The sequence below is a fragment of the Hippoglossus stenolepis genome, chromosome 14 (assembly GCF_022539355.2).
Source record: "Hippoglossus stenolepis isolate QCI-W04-F060 chromosome 14, HSTE1.2, whole genome shotgun sequence".
Taxonomy (NCBI): domain Eukaryota; kingdom Metazoa; phylum Chordata; class Actinopteri; order Pleuronectiformes; family Pleuronectidae; genus Hippoglossus; species Hippoglossus stenolepis.
Genome location: NC_061496.1, coordinates 23,616,499 through 23,630,499, shown reverse-complemented (window position 1 = coordinate 23,630,499; position 14,001 = coordinate 23,616,499). Strand labels below are relative to the sequence as shown.

The window sequence follows — 14,001 nt, the reverse complement described above, 5'->3', positions numbered from 1 at the left end:
GCATCAGTTCTACTTAAGTATTGCTCTAATATAACTCTGATATCTTTCCGGGTCCTGGTTCGATGTTGTGTAACTGAGCCTGTGACCCTCCTGTTCAGAGGCAGACAAAAACCCCATTCAGACCTGGTATCAACATCCGTCCTAAGTTATCTGATCACAAGTGGTCAGCACTAAGTTCTGGTCTGAACACACCTAAACGCGTCCTGAATGTGCCCTGAGATCCGATCACAAAAAAAACACTTTGAGAGGTGGTCTGGGACATATGTGGCCAGACTGTGTGAACGCAAATCATTCTCTATCCCTCTCTCCCGCTCACGCTGACACACACACACACACACACACACACACACACACACATTGTCATCAGACACATCATTAAACTCAGATTAGGTAAAAACAACATCATTTGGTCTTTTGGGAACAGACATGACGTACGTGATTATTTGCATATAGAGCGGGGAAGTGAAATCTGTTCACATGGGGTCACAGGAGACACATTCCAGACACGTTCTTATACCAGGTATGAGCACATGTATCTTACATTAACCACAGATCAGATCTCTCAGGACGGATGTTAATACCAGATCACACGGCCTGAACAAGGCCCAATTGACATAAAAACCAGCAAGCAGCATATCCAAAATCTTTCTACTGCAGTTTCTACTGGTCATGTACTAGTAGAAGCTGTAATAGTTTGAAGAATGGCATGACTTGATATAAAAAAGGGACCTTTCTTGTGGCAGCATTCAGTTGGATTGACTCACGAGTGTACTGTGTGTTTACTGTTGACCTGCGTGGTGGATTCTCCCTGCAGTTCCTTCTTTGAGCTCCTCTTGAACTGAATCACAGTAGCTTCAATCAATAATAATAATGATTTATATTTTATATTGTACATTATTTTGTACATTTATATATTACACATCAAAGACAATTGAAATTTTAAAATAATAAACAGAATATGAATTAAGGAAATGAAAATACATTTTGAATGCTATATTATATTGTATATATTACAATATTTAGGCCATTCTGTATACATTCGTGCTGTGGGAAAATGTTTCTGCAAATTAATATATTTGCAGAAGCAAACAAACACATTACACATAACATACCAAATATTATATGTTAAAGGGTTAAAAATGAGAAACATAGATACTTTTAAATGAGAATACTGTTCAAAGAGTTTGTACATATGCTGTGCACAGAATGGTTTAATGTGTATTTGTGTATTTAAAGGATTTGGGAAAACTGAGAGCCCACAGAACCAGAGCTTGTGAAGCTCAAACTGCAGGAAAAAAAGATTTAGTGGTATTCTCCTTTAAGAGAAGACTGCAGAGTTGATAAAAATCTGCTGAAGGAGAGGATGTCCTTCTCCAGGACTTAGTGGTTCCTGTCCTTCCCTGTGTCACTGATTTCCATTTTTTCTTCCCTTTCTCTTTCCTTTGTTAGGTTAGAGCCATTCTCTCCCTGTTCACTTCCTTTATAACCTCTTATAATCTCCTTTTTCATCATAGTACCTGCAACCAAACTGACAACCATGACCCGCCCACAGGCAGGACCATGCCACTCTAAATATGATCTCATGGTTTTCTTCGAGATCTGTGAGCTGGAAGCCAATGGAGAGTGAGTGGTCTATATGTCTACTGTCATTAACTTTGCAGAGCTTTCCATGAAATTCAAATTATAGAGATACTTTTGATAATTACTGGAATCAATATCACATAAATCTATCTTGTACTACAAATTGAGTGAGGCTTGTTTTCCTCTCCTTCCTTCCAGCTACATCCCTGCAGTGGTCGACCACAGAGGAGGAATGCCTTGCCATGGCACGTTCCTACTGCACCAGGTACGTCAGTCACACTGTGAGCAAACATAATATTTTGAATATTTTAAATACCCTGGATTTAAGCAGATGTTTCTCTTTTTCTTTCTGTCTGTCTCTTCTTCACCTGTGTAGGGCCTCCAGAGGAGAATCACTGTTACTATTGTACATGAATCAGGAGGTGACATGGATTGGAAAGATGTCCGTGAGCTTGTTGTTGGTGAGTTTGGATTCCAGGCTTTCTTACCTTGATTAGCAAACATGTACACATGTGTATGGGTTGTTGTTACTGAGGCATGTGTGCTTTTACCAGGACGTCTCCGCAGCACCCCTGAAGCTGATGAGACCATCATTGACCCCAATATTCTCTCCCTCAACATCTTGTCTACGGGGTATGTCAGACCCATGCATGACGACAGGTACGTTCTGGTGGAGACATTTAATGGAAACATTGCAACTGCAAGATCTTTGCAAAATAAGCTCAACTCTGTATCATTGTATCTTTTATATGTCTCATAACTTGGTGAATTCAAAATGTGGAATTTCTGGTAGCCACAGATAAATGTATTTGACCGTTGTGGCAGCTTGGCTGAATTGGAATTCGCTGCAACAGCCTGATCTGAGGACCTTGCTTCACTCATGCTCTGGAACGCAACACACTGACAAATGCATGGCAAAGTTAATCAGCTGCACTCGGCTGTGAGAAAGAAAGCATGGCAGAAGAGGCACAACTTGAATGTTATAGCAAATCCCAGCGATTTCCTTTGTGCTGTTATGTTAATACTGTTTCTGCATGAATATAGATTCCTGTTTCCAACTGCAGGAGGTCACACATAAAAAATCCAGAGTGACCACTCACAAAATAAATCTTCCTCTGTGAATTTAACAAAACCCTTGTAAATTTGTTATGAATTAACTTGTCCATGCTGGCTGTGCGACCCTCCTTGATGTTAATCTGTGCTTTTGTTGTGCAAATTGTTGTCATCACGTTTACATGTTGCATCTCACGTTGTCGGTCACCTCACATCTAACCACTCTCATCTCTCAACTATGTTAAATCTGCTTACCCTTGAAATGACCAGTGTATGAACCTTAGGAGCCTTTACATCTGCACTATACCTCACTTCTGTATAAACCGATCAGATCAGTCAATTATTACTGTAATTCACCACAACATGAATTGTAAAGTGCATGTCTTTACCACATTATTCAGCAGCATTGGTCACTAAAAGTATTGTATACTCACTAACACACCTTAAACTACCTTTATTTGGACTCAGTATGATGTCATGCATTGGATATTTAACACTTCATCTTCACTTAATTCAATCCATTGGTTAACTTTTAATATTTAAAAATCACAACTGTATTAATAAGCTAAATTTCTGTAAATCTATACAATGTCTAGTTTGAAACCCTTAAAATGTTGTTTTTAGGTGTGTTGTTTGATTGCCGATGACATCATAGACTAAAAGGGAGAAGGTGGGCCTGAATGATTTGTAATGTTGAGAGACAACAGCCCCACAGATCTGTGTCGTTGCTAATATCATACTGATATTTAGTTGCCCTTGACTGTCTTTTCTGTAGTCAACCTGTAGAGGGCAGTATGTTTCTATAAACGATTAAGGCCCCACAATGTGAACCCGTGTTAGTATGGAACCTTTTTTGTTGAAGAAACACAGTAATTATTGCAACAATTAACCCGATTAACCTGATTTATAGGTGTGCAGTAACTGCTGAGTAGTACTTTATAACATATCACTGTATATTTAGTTTGTTATATGGACAAATATCAGTGTAGTTTTTCTATTAATGTCCTTTGGCCTTTATCTCAGTATCATATCATCAAGTAAAACACAAGAAAACTGCTATTTATCGATAATAATTATTTAACCCTCTGTTTTAGTGCTTCGCTTCATCACCAACACACTCTCCCAAAAGCCTTAGGGAAACAATAATGGTCACCCAGACCTGATTTTAATGACTCTGAGTCTATATAAGGCAAATGCTCCAAGCATCTGTGACCAGTGGCCCTGCTCCATCGGACTCTCTTTGACTGGGGGGGTCCGTCCCTGTGCTTCTCAATACAACTTAATTTTTTTCCTGTTAAGGCCTCAATAGCCATCAATTATATCAAAGAGCTCAGCACCAGGCTGTGGCCTCGTGTGGTCTCTGCTCCGTCTTGAACATACTAACATCAAGGTGTAAATGGATGCTAACATTTTTCTCCCTCCACTAACAGAATGTTGTTTTTTTTGCTTTTGCAGACAGTTTCTTGATTCGGACATGCCTAGGTATATTATTTTGCCTTTCTTCTCGTGCGTTACACCAACACCTTCATCTTTCTAATTTCCTCTACACACACTGTCATTCCAAGTTAGCCTTCAGTGATCCTTCTCTCCTACTCTGCCATCGCTGTCAGCAATTCATCTGTGCCTCCTTGTTTCCTCCCTCTCATGTGAAGTGAGGGAAACTTCCCTGCATGTCCCTGGTTCTGTTGCTGTGCTGGGTTATGTGTTTGAGCTGTTATCAGTCTGATGGACAGGGTCTGCATGGCTCGCTGTGCTTCATGTGGACTGTCCTTGGCTGTGTCTCTGCTGGAGGTGTCGTGGGGCCAGTATCACACTTTGTTTCCAACTTAGCAGTTGCTGCAGGAACTTTATACGGCTCATTTCAGAAAGTGAGCTACCAATATTTGGTCTCCCAGACTCTAATTTATTCAATTTAAAAGGCAGCAAAGTCACAACATCAACACGACTCTGTATAGACACTGCATAGGCTTGCTGTGCATAGTCCCGCTTTCAGACAGGAACGCCGCAGAATGTCCGCAGGATTGGGTCTGAACTTTCTCCAGAGTTTTCCTTTCACACAAGCACAACACAGCAGGAGATTCTCCACTCAGACTCATTCACAACAAGACAGGATTCTCCGGTGCATTCAGGTGCAGCAACCTTAGACGGCCTCCTGAGCCGAGATCACACGTTTTTCATCAGCTCTTATCACCAAAAGATCTGTTGACTTCTTTGTGGTGGAACATTAAGGTTTCATTACAAGTAAGCTGTATAAGTCATACTTGCCAGCAGAGGGTGGTAGTGAGCCATTAATACAACAGTTCATTTGAATCAACAAAAGCAACGAGATGCATCCTGCACTTTCAGGAAAAACTGTCATCTTCCCTTTAACTCAGTGCAAAGCGTTGTTGTTTTCATATTGTTGAACTTTGCAGTGAAGCAATAATTTGAATCCATGGATATGATTTTCTTAGTTACCTCAAATACCGAGGGGCAAAGAGTGCTTCCCACCACAGCCCGGAGCAGTAACAGGAACACTAGTCACACGCTATTACTTAAGTGCTGTAATATGGATCACATCATTTACATTACCCGCTCTGGCACAATATTCAAATGCAGCTATTAAAAAGTAATCCAGTGAGCCATTACCTCACCAGTAGCACTTTGCCCCAAATTACTGCAATGTTATGAATATTTTTAAATCCCGCTCGTACCTCGGTGAAACTGTGCCAAAGAGCAGAAACAAACGGTTCCTCACATGTTCCGCCAGAAGCATGACTTCAATCCTGGCTCCTGCATTTTTTAGGAGGTAGTAAAATGTAGAGAAGCACATGTTGGGGTAGTGTGAAGAGGAAATTGCTCACTTGTAGTGTAAGCAAACAGGTTTCTACTACTGGGAAAACAGTGTGTGTATGTGTGTGTGTGTGTTTTAATGCACTTGTTGCTTAAAAAAACAGGCTATTACTACAATCCCCGTCACTCACACATAGAAGCAGAAAGTTCTCTGCAGTCACACTGTCCACTTTCCCACAAGGTCACCTCAGTCCATAGCCTTTTGGGCCCAACATCTGAAGCTCATGAAGAGTACATTCAGCCTGTTTTTATGGCTAACAGAAACATTAGTTTCCTTTTACAATTCTTGCTTGGATTATCTTTTTCAGATTTAAGGCTGCACCGGGCGGCAGGCCAGAGGAATAACTGGTTTCAGTGTGTGATTACAGAATTTCCCCAGAGGGGAAATAGGAAAAATCCTGTACATTAACGTATGGAGCAAATCAGAGGCATAACAGAAAGCGGTATTGTATTTGCTTGAAGAATGGCCGTGCTGTTATTTTACCTTTTTACAATGGGAGGTCAGGATGAGAGATTGCATCAAGTCGATCAACACCTTCCAAAAGGAGTTTTCTCATGTGGTCTCTTATGGGTGAAATGTACCATTCACGGCATAATGAGATAACAGTGTGAACAAAGACAAACACCAACCCAGCCACACAAGCGCATAACCTCAACATACTTCCTGACTCTCACTTTCTATTCTTTTGCTGATTTCTTCTTTCTCACAGCATTTCCCTGGGAGTTGACCATAGGTATTTCACTGCCCTGTCCCTCATTTCCTCTGGCTGTCTTTCATCTCCCCTTTTTCTCTGTACTTTTAGTCATCTCAGCTCCCTTTGCTTTTCTATGGTGTTGTGCACAATGCCTTAGCTCAGTTAGCCTGTTGCATGCAAAACAGATTCAATTAGCACTTTTCTGTACAGAGATTTGAAGGAATACTAATTTTATGTTAAAATAATGCTCAGTGCTAACAGTAAATTGACTTAAATTAAATGTTTTGTATGTATTCTTTGATTATTGAATTATTTTTTATGATTTTAAGTTAACATGTCTCTTGTTTAGCTTTGACTGCTAATCTACTGCTTGAATTCTTAAAGACCGCTGAGTAATTCTTCTTTGGTTTCTTCTCCAACAAACCACCTCAGGACCTTCTATCGCTTTGAAGCAGCTTGGGATAGCTCCATGCACAACTCTCTGCTGCTAAATAGAGTCACTCCATATGGGGAGAAGATCTACATGACCCTCTCAGCCTATCTGGAGGTACTCTACACTGTACTCATGAGTGGAAATAGGTCCTACAGTAATAGGGGTCATGTGTAAATTACTCTAGAGGAACAATGTTGGCTAATCCTCCACTTTTATCAACTGCAGATGGAGAACTGCACCCAGCCCGCAGTCATAACCAAAGATATCTGCATGGTGTTTTACTCCAGAGACACAAAGCTCTCAGCCTCCCGCTCCATCCGCAATCTTTTCGGTACTGGAAGCCTGAGAGCAGCTGATGGGTGAGTTTGAAATTCCAAACGATAAAAACATTGTGTAGTGTCCACCCAGCTGATTTTTGTATTTTTTTCCTTTATTAGAAACCGAGTCACGGGAGTGTACGAGGTTAGCCTATGTAACCTAGCAGATGCAGGAAGCCCAGGTAAGAGTCAAGACACGCTTAGCGTTCGGAATTACCCTGAGTTACCTGTGTTACCTTTAACCCTGCACCTGTTTCAACCTAGGTATGCAGAGGAGACGCAGGCGGGTGCTGGACACCTCAGTGGCCTACGTCCGTGGGGAGGAGAACTTGGCTGGGTGGAGGCCTCGCAGTGACAGCCTCATTCTGGACCACCAGTGGGAGCTGGAGAAACTCAGCCTCCTTCAAGATGTGAGGAGCTTATGCTGCTTTTCATTTATAGCATTTTATAGAAGTTACTTTTATAAGCATCTGAAGAAACATCCCACTGGCTTTCGGTTTTTGAAACACACTAGTTAAAAAACATGTGTCTCTAAATCATCTACTTGAGCAAAACCCTCTTAAAACATCCACATAATGGAGATCATTAGTCATTGGTCTCCATCTTTTTTTGTCAGATTCAGCCCCAAATTTACATATGTAGTTTACTATGCACATGAAATTTACTACTTTATACAGATGTGGTGTGTTAACAGGAGGGCCTTGCAGCAAAATCTGTGCACCTGTGATCATGGTGTGTTTCCCAGAATTCACTATAAATGTGTCCTAACATACTATTAAGAAAGCTGTTTCTTCTTCAAGGTTTTAAGTAAAAAGTAATCAAATTCATTATAAGAGTATTTACTAGGACTACCTACTATAAATGCAGTGTGCACTCCACTTAAGTTAGAGGCAGTGGTGGATCCAAGATCTTTCTTAATAAGGGGCCATAAAGGAGCCACAAAGACGGTTGTATGTCCAACATCTATGCACAATTCTTAATTCAGTAAGGTGCACACAAGTCATTCTTTGTTTAATGTTTGCTTTGTAGCTTTGAGCAAAGCCACACCTCATTGAATATATTTATAAAAATTGTCCCATGTTCAAACATATTGTGCTGAGAAACTAAAACGCCTTAACAAATTGCCGTATTTATCACTAGTATTGTTCGTAAGTGACTAGTTTATTAAATAAGAAAAAGAAGAAAAGAAGACTACTGACAGGACAGGGTCACTTCAGGGGCCAATCAGATTTCAGCTGGGGCCAGTGCCCCCTGGATCTGCCCCTGGTTAGAAGCCTGGGAAGTTGAGTAAGACCTGACTTCAGAGACAAAAACTCTTTGGTTGATATGACTGCAGAGAACAGGCACAGGTTTTCTGAGAAAATTAACAGTTGAGAATTGAAGGCCTTAGTTTTACAAAAACGACATAAAACAGGATGTCATCAGCAAAGCAATGATAAGAGAAACGGGTCACACGAGACTTTGGAAGATGTGATGGTTAATGAAGAATAGATCAGCTTCACACCACCAGATATCACAACCTACATCCCTCTAACTATATAATAAAATATCTGTCTGATAGAAAAGAACTGGAAATAGTCAAATTAACACGTTCCCTCTGCTATTTCCAAAAGTAGCTTGCTTTCTCTAAATCTAAGGGACATTGTCTCTTCTCAATGATTTTGATGTTTTTTTTCCTCCATTCTCTCAGGTGGAGAGGACCAAACATTACCTGTTGTTGAGAGAGAAACTGGAGTCCACCATGCTCATGGGTCAGGAGTCCCTGCAGGCCTGTGTCACTGAGGAGCTGAGCGAGGTTCCTCAGACCCCCGAGGTTGATCCAGAGGTCAGCTCCGGCTCTGACTTCGCCACGGAGAGGCAGAGGGAGCTCGCCGCCAAGGTCAGCCATCATTTTTTGTGAAAGTGTAAATTTCAGGTTTGATGTGTGCAGCCATTAATGTATTTTATTATCCTCTTTGATCTCTGTCATTACAAAAGGAAGTACACATGAACCAACAGTATCTACATTAATGGCAAAGATAAATATAGTGGGATCACAAATATGATTTTTTTCATGAACAGACATTTAAGCTCTCTCCTTTTTACAGTGTTTGCGGCTGCTCACACACTCCTTCAACAGAGAGTACGGCCATGTGTGTGTCAGTGCCAGTGAAAGCAAGGTAAATGCTTTATAAACTTCCATTTATATATAAGTATATATCAATTTATCTATATGAATGAATACAATTTGATTATTGATTGTTTCCACACAATTGACCCTGTGTGTGTCTGTGTGGGTTTGTGTGTTCCAGATCTCAGAGATGTCGGTCACAACACTCAGAGACTCCACTTCAATCTCTGCTCTCAACACAATCACACCCTCCTCAACGTGCCCTTCACTGGTGGAGGGTTGCTATGGCACCACTGAACTCAGGTCAGTGCTAAGACTTGTTATCCTTGGTAGCCTTTATTATGTGTACATGGCAGTCCGGATTACGTTTTGTGTAGTGTATGGATCGTGTTTTCTTTTAAAATGTTTGGTAGCTGGATGACATGAAGCACGGAGGATGGTATTTTTGCTGAGTCATTGTGAAGTGCATGAACTCCATAAGGTGTAGGTTTTAAGCCTCTTCTTTTTGTACCACAGACCACCCATGCCTCGCTCTCGTGCCGTCAGCCCCGGTCCTGACACACAGCAGGATCCAGAGGCCAAGAAGTCCAGCAATGGAGCCCCTGAAGCAAAGCCCCGCAGCCGCAAATTTGTCCCTGACATCCAGGAGATTAGAGTCAGGTGAGTCAACTCCAAAAACTGTGATCACTTCGAGCTGTGACGACAACCCTTTGGTCTCACATGTGGTCATAACTGTCCTCTGGTTTTTCAGCCCCATCGTGTCAAAGAAGGGTTACATACATTTCTTGGAGCCACACACCAACGGATGGGTGAAGCGTTTTGTTGTGGTGCGGCGGCCGTACGTTTACATCTACAACACAGAGAGAGACGCGGTGGAGCGGGCGATTCTCAATCTCTCGTCTGCCCAGGTGGAGTACAGTGAGGACCAGCAGGCGATGCTGAAGGTGGGTGGTTCAACAAAATCCCCTTGATCCTCTCTTTCTGCTTCTCTTGTGCCAGATTAACATTTGACTTTGCTTCCTTTCTCAACAGACTCCAAACACATTTGCTGTGTGCACAGAACATCGTGGAATATTACTTCAAGCGACAAATGACAAAGAGATGCATGACTGGCTGTACGCATTTAATCCTCTCCTTGCAGGAACTATCAGGTAAAAAATACAAAGTTGTCTCTCTGAAAAATAATAATTTAATTGATAAAAGTGTGTATAAAATGTACGAGGTTAAGTGTAATGTTATGTGAATAAAGTGGTAATTTAACTAGACAAAAAATCATAATATTGCTGCTTGCCGGAGTTCTGCTCCTTCTGGATCCAACATCTGAAATCAATCTCATTGTTTCTTGACAAACTACAGAACATCTTTGAATATCACGAAGGTGTAACCAACTAAAACCTCACAGTCGACCCCTTGCAAACATTTCCTGCTTCGCAAACGAGGCAATTTCTGAGTGGATTTTCAGAATAGACAGTTTATTACACAATCTTTTAAAGTCCTAATACGTAAGAGAATGTGGTGTTGATGTGTGTATTATGTTATTTGTGAAACTTATACTAAAGTATAACTTAACACGATGCTCCACATTCCTCATTTTAATGCAGGTAACTTTATTCTCATAGTATTACATCTTTATCCTCTTAAATTTACGACATTATTCTTGTAATCTTATGACTATATTCTTGTAATATTATTTTGTATTCTCGTAATATTATGACTTCATTATTCTAATATTATTAATTAAAGTACACAATAAAGTAATTATTAATTATACTTTTTTTTATATTGTGACTCTATTATCTTAAAATTAGTTTACAACTTCTGTTCTCATAATAGTATGAATCTTTTCCTTCTCCAGTTGTTGGTAAAGTCTGTATATTTAATTTGCCTCTTTTTATCTGCTTCTCAGGTCAAAGCTGTCGAGAAGACGAGCCGGACAGATGAGGATGTGAAACAACACCCTGAACAAATATCATGAGAGAAGATTGATCGCAAAGACTTACATGTAAATAGATCCACGTCCTGATCGCCGCCCCCGTGCTGAGCCCCACCACCACCATCACCACCACAGACAACCATCTTCCCCCTGTGCGTTCTCAGTTTATCACTAGTGTCCTCTGCACCTAAAGCGTCCATTTTCGTGTCAGGCCTTTTGCCGCAGTGTGAGTCTTGTAGTCTGGAGAACCTCTTCAAAAAGCTGTCACTATACTGTACCGGAGTTTGTTCATAGAGGGACGAATGAAGAAAATGGAGGAAGTAGCAACAGGTTTCTTATCTCAGATTACATATATATGGTAATGTACTGTAGTTGTTGTCAGTGACACATCAAGCCTTATACATTTATTCCTTAAGAAAATGCAGTGACATTTATCTCATCTGCAGCTGCTGCGGCAGTGAGGATCACACTGCTACATTTGCATCAGTAAATAGGCAAACATGCAGATTCTTCTCTACTCTACTGCTATATATACAGTGTCTAAAACAGGTTTGCATACAACATACAGCAAGGAAATGCACAAAAAAAAAGAAAAAAATGACAGTTGAGTGCAGCTCTTCTGAATATTTCTCTCTTCTTTCTGGTCTGTGAATCCTGACTTTGAGTCGTCTGCCTCGTGTCGCCGAAAAAACCGCATAGAAACTTTAGCACACACAGCCTGGCGAGGGAAACATCACATCATCATAAACTTCATGTTCTTGTGGCATTTTGATAAGTCCGTGTCATTTTAGCTACTTGTAGGAGCACTGTGGGTATCTCCATTCACATGTTAAGTAATCGGATATCATCTCATTAATCCTCCCAACTTAATCTCATTCTCTACCTGGATTTTTTATTTGTTTTTAAATGTGATATATTTAGATATTTAACAGCTTTATTATTTATTTCTGCATGTATTTATTGACAAAGACATTTATATTTCTAAAGTAGTAGTACCGTGCAATTTCTGCACACTGCACTTTTTAATATAAGTTCCTTCAATGTTTGAATAACTCAACCCTGTCCCCAATGCAATTAATAACAATTCAATAACTTTATGATTGGCCAGTTTCTTTACCTGATGGAATAATGATAACATCCCCTCTAAGATTCGGATAGTCACACCAACTAACATCTGACCAGATCAATACATTAGGTAGAGGATATTAAGGTGGTCCATTCGATACTGCACAAAGCTACCTTGTTAAATGATCAAAAGTATAACGTGTTCCTCACAGCAAAGAATAAGAAACAGTTTGAATGAAATGTACAGTATATTGATTAAATGTAGTGCCTCTCTTATCATCATACTGTATTGGCGTACTGTACAGTATGCCCCCCGCAACAGTTGCTTTGAAACTACATCCTTCATGCTGCTATAATACTGTTCTGGAAGTGTCTGCAGATAATAACATCACATTTCTGCATCGTCATCATCATCATCATCGTCTCGTACATATTCAGACAAATCATCTCGCGTACTGCAAATGTTAGATTTCAAATGTGGCAATCAGATGCTATGTGATACAGAATGTTCCATAACACACAGTATACTTCATTCTAATCTATGCTATAACCGTATTTGTGTTGTCAAAGAACATATGCTGTCATTTGTCCAACAATCAATGCTGCATCGACCCTGCTTCCTTTTTCAACCCTGTCAGCTTATAATTTGATATGGTTTCAGTTTGAAGGGTGAGCGTGCCTCAGGTCAGCCAGCCTAGAGAGCATGTTCCATAATGTACAGTAAATGACGTGTCACCTACATACGCAGACAGCATCTCAAAGCATTTAACCGTATTATTTCTCCGTATCTCATGTCAAAGTACATTGAAGTGTGGCAGTAAGCTCTAACACCACTCCCCCATGTTTGTATCAGTGATTTCAATATAATAGTCTAATATCAATTTCTGAGATTAGAAAGTATTCTGTGTGTTGTGGACATATTTTCAAGTTCTCCAATCAAACCATTTGACAACCCTACGTGTGTACTACTGTCAGTCCTTATAACTTAAACGGCCTGTTCATATCTTTTTATTTGTTTTCGGTGATCGATGTGGTGATCACATACGTTGTTGGCAGAGAGTGCAGCCCTAGTTTATCCAGCTTTACTTGTCATCACACATGCCTGCTGCACCGTGCATCATCACTGTCTCATGCACTCGTCTCTGTCTTATTTCCTTTACAACCGAATCTGAAAATGTCAGCTCCACTCTGATCTTAATGTTGAGATTATTCCTCTCGTTTTCATCGCGCCTTTTTAATGTGTATCACATTCGAGCCAACCAAAGTTTTGTTGGCACAGTCACAAACAAAATCACACTGAATGTACGTCAATATTTAAAAAAAATGCTTATTTTGCTGGAGTGCTTGTGTTGACTTGTGATTCACGGTCTGGTTCCTTATTGATTGTAAGTGGGTGATTATCAGGGAACGAAATGGGGCATATCTGTAATATTTTATCCACTGATGTGTGGGAGGATGTAATTGGTTGATCATTGCCCTGTAGGGCATCTTGTACAGAGTAATGCTGTAGGTTACCTTCCTGTCAGTCTTTCACTCTTCTACCATCACCGTCATGCTCCAACAGCCTTCACAACATCTACTTTTTCTAATCCCTCCCTTTTGAAGGAATATCATTTCAAATTTTTGTGCTTCCACTTCTGATTTTTTTTTTTCTCTCGCACTATCAAATGATTTTGCATTGTACATAAACATGATTGCTGTGAACATTGTATTATAAAGTTGCACCCATTTACAAAATCTTAAATGGGCAGTAGTTCAGTCAGTGTCTCTGAGTGTTGGAGTTTAGCGTCAAATGTTTGTGTACACTAAACACATTGTCATATATCAAATAAACATGGAAATTATGCAACACAAAGTCATGGACTCTTCTTTTTTCTTCTTTGTACTGTATTTGTTATTGGACATGGTGACCGGCACTTATTTCATTTTATTTCAATCATTTATTTAAACTGGTCGTCTCGTTGAGATCAGAATGTATTTTT

At 40.2% G+C, this 14,001-nt stretch overlaps 1 protein-coding gene across 16 annotated transcripts in view; it reads left to right on the top strand.

Annotated features, from left to right (window-relative positions):
- Positions 1-13,874, top strand: part of kif1aa (kinesin family member 1Aa) — a 42,732-nt gene extending 28,858 nt beyond the window's left edge. For 8 of the 16 annotated variants that reach the window (XM_035176837.2, XM_035176831.2, XM_035176834.2 and 5 more), the window contains 16 exons: positions 1,515-1,623; positions 1,780-1,846; positions 1,958-2,042; positions 2,136-2,241; positions 4,090-4,116; positions 6,594-6,708; positions 6,820-6,953; positions 7,032-7,093; positions 7,176-7,321; positions 8,602-8,790; positions 8,999-9,070; positions 9,203-9,324; positions 9,538-9,681; positions 9,773-9,965; positions 10,054-10,172; positions 10,928-13,874. In XM_035176837.2, coding sequence (XP_035032728.1) covers positions 1,515-1,623; positions 1,780-1,846; positions 1,958-2,042; positions 2,136-2,241; positions 4,090-4,116; positions 6,594-6,708; positions 6,820-6,953; positions 7,032-7,093; positions 7,176-7,321; positions 8,602-8,790; positions 8,999-9,070; positions 9,203-9,324; positions 9,538-9,681; positions 9,773-9,965; positions 10,054-10,172; positions 10,928-10,970 — 1,733 coding nt within the window. In that variant the 3' untranslated portion in view covers positions 10,971-13,874. Of the gene's footprint in view, positions 1-1,514; positions 1,624-1,779; positions 1,847-1,957; positions 2,043-2,135; positions 2,242-4,089; positions 4,117-6,176; positions 6,201-6,593; positions 6,709-6,819; positions 6,954-7,031; positions 7,094-7,175; positions 7,322-8,601; positions 8,791-8,998; positions 9,071-9,202; positions 9,325-9,537; positions 9,682-9,772; positions 9,966-10,053; positions 10,173-10,927 lie in introns of all 16 variants that reach the window. The other 8 variants (XM_035176836.2, XM_035176835.2, XM_035176828.2 and 5 more) reach the window with 2 other exon arrangements.
- The last annotated feature ends 127 nt before the right edge of the window (positions 13,875-14,001 follow it).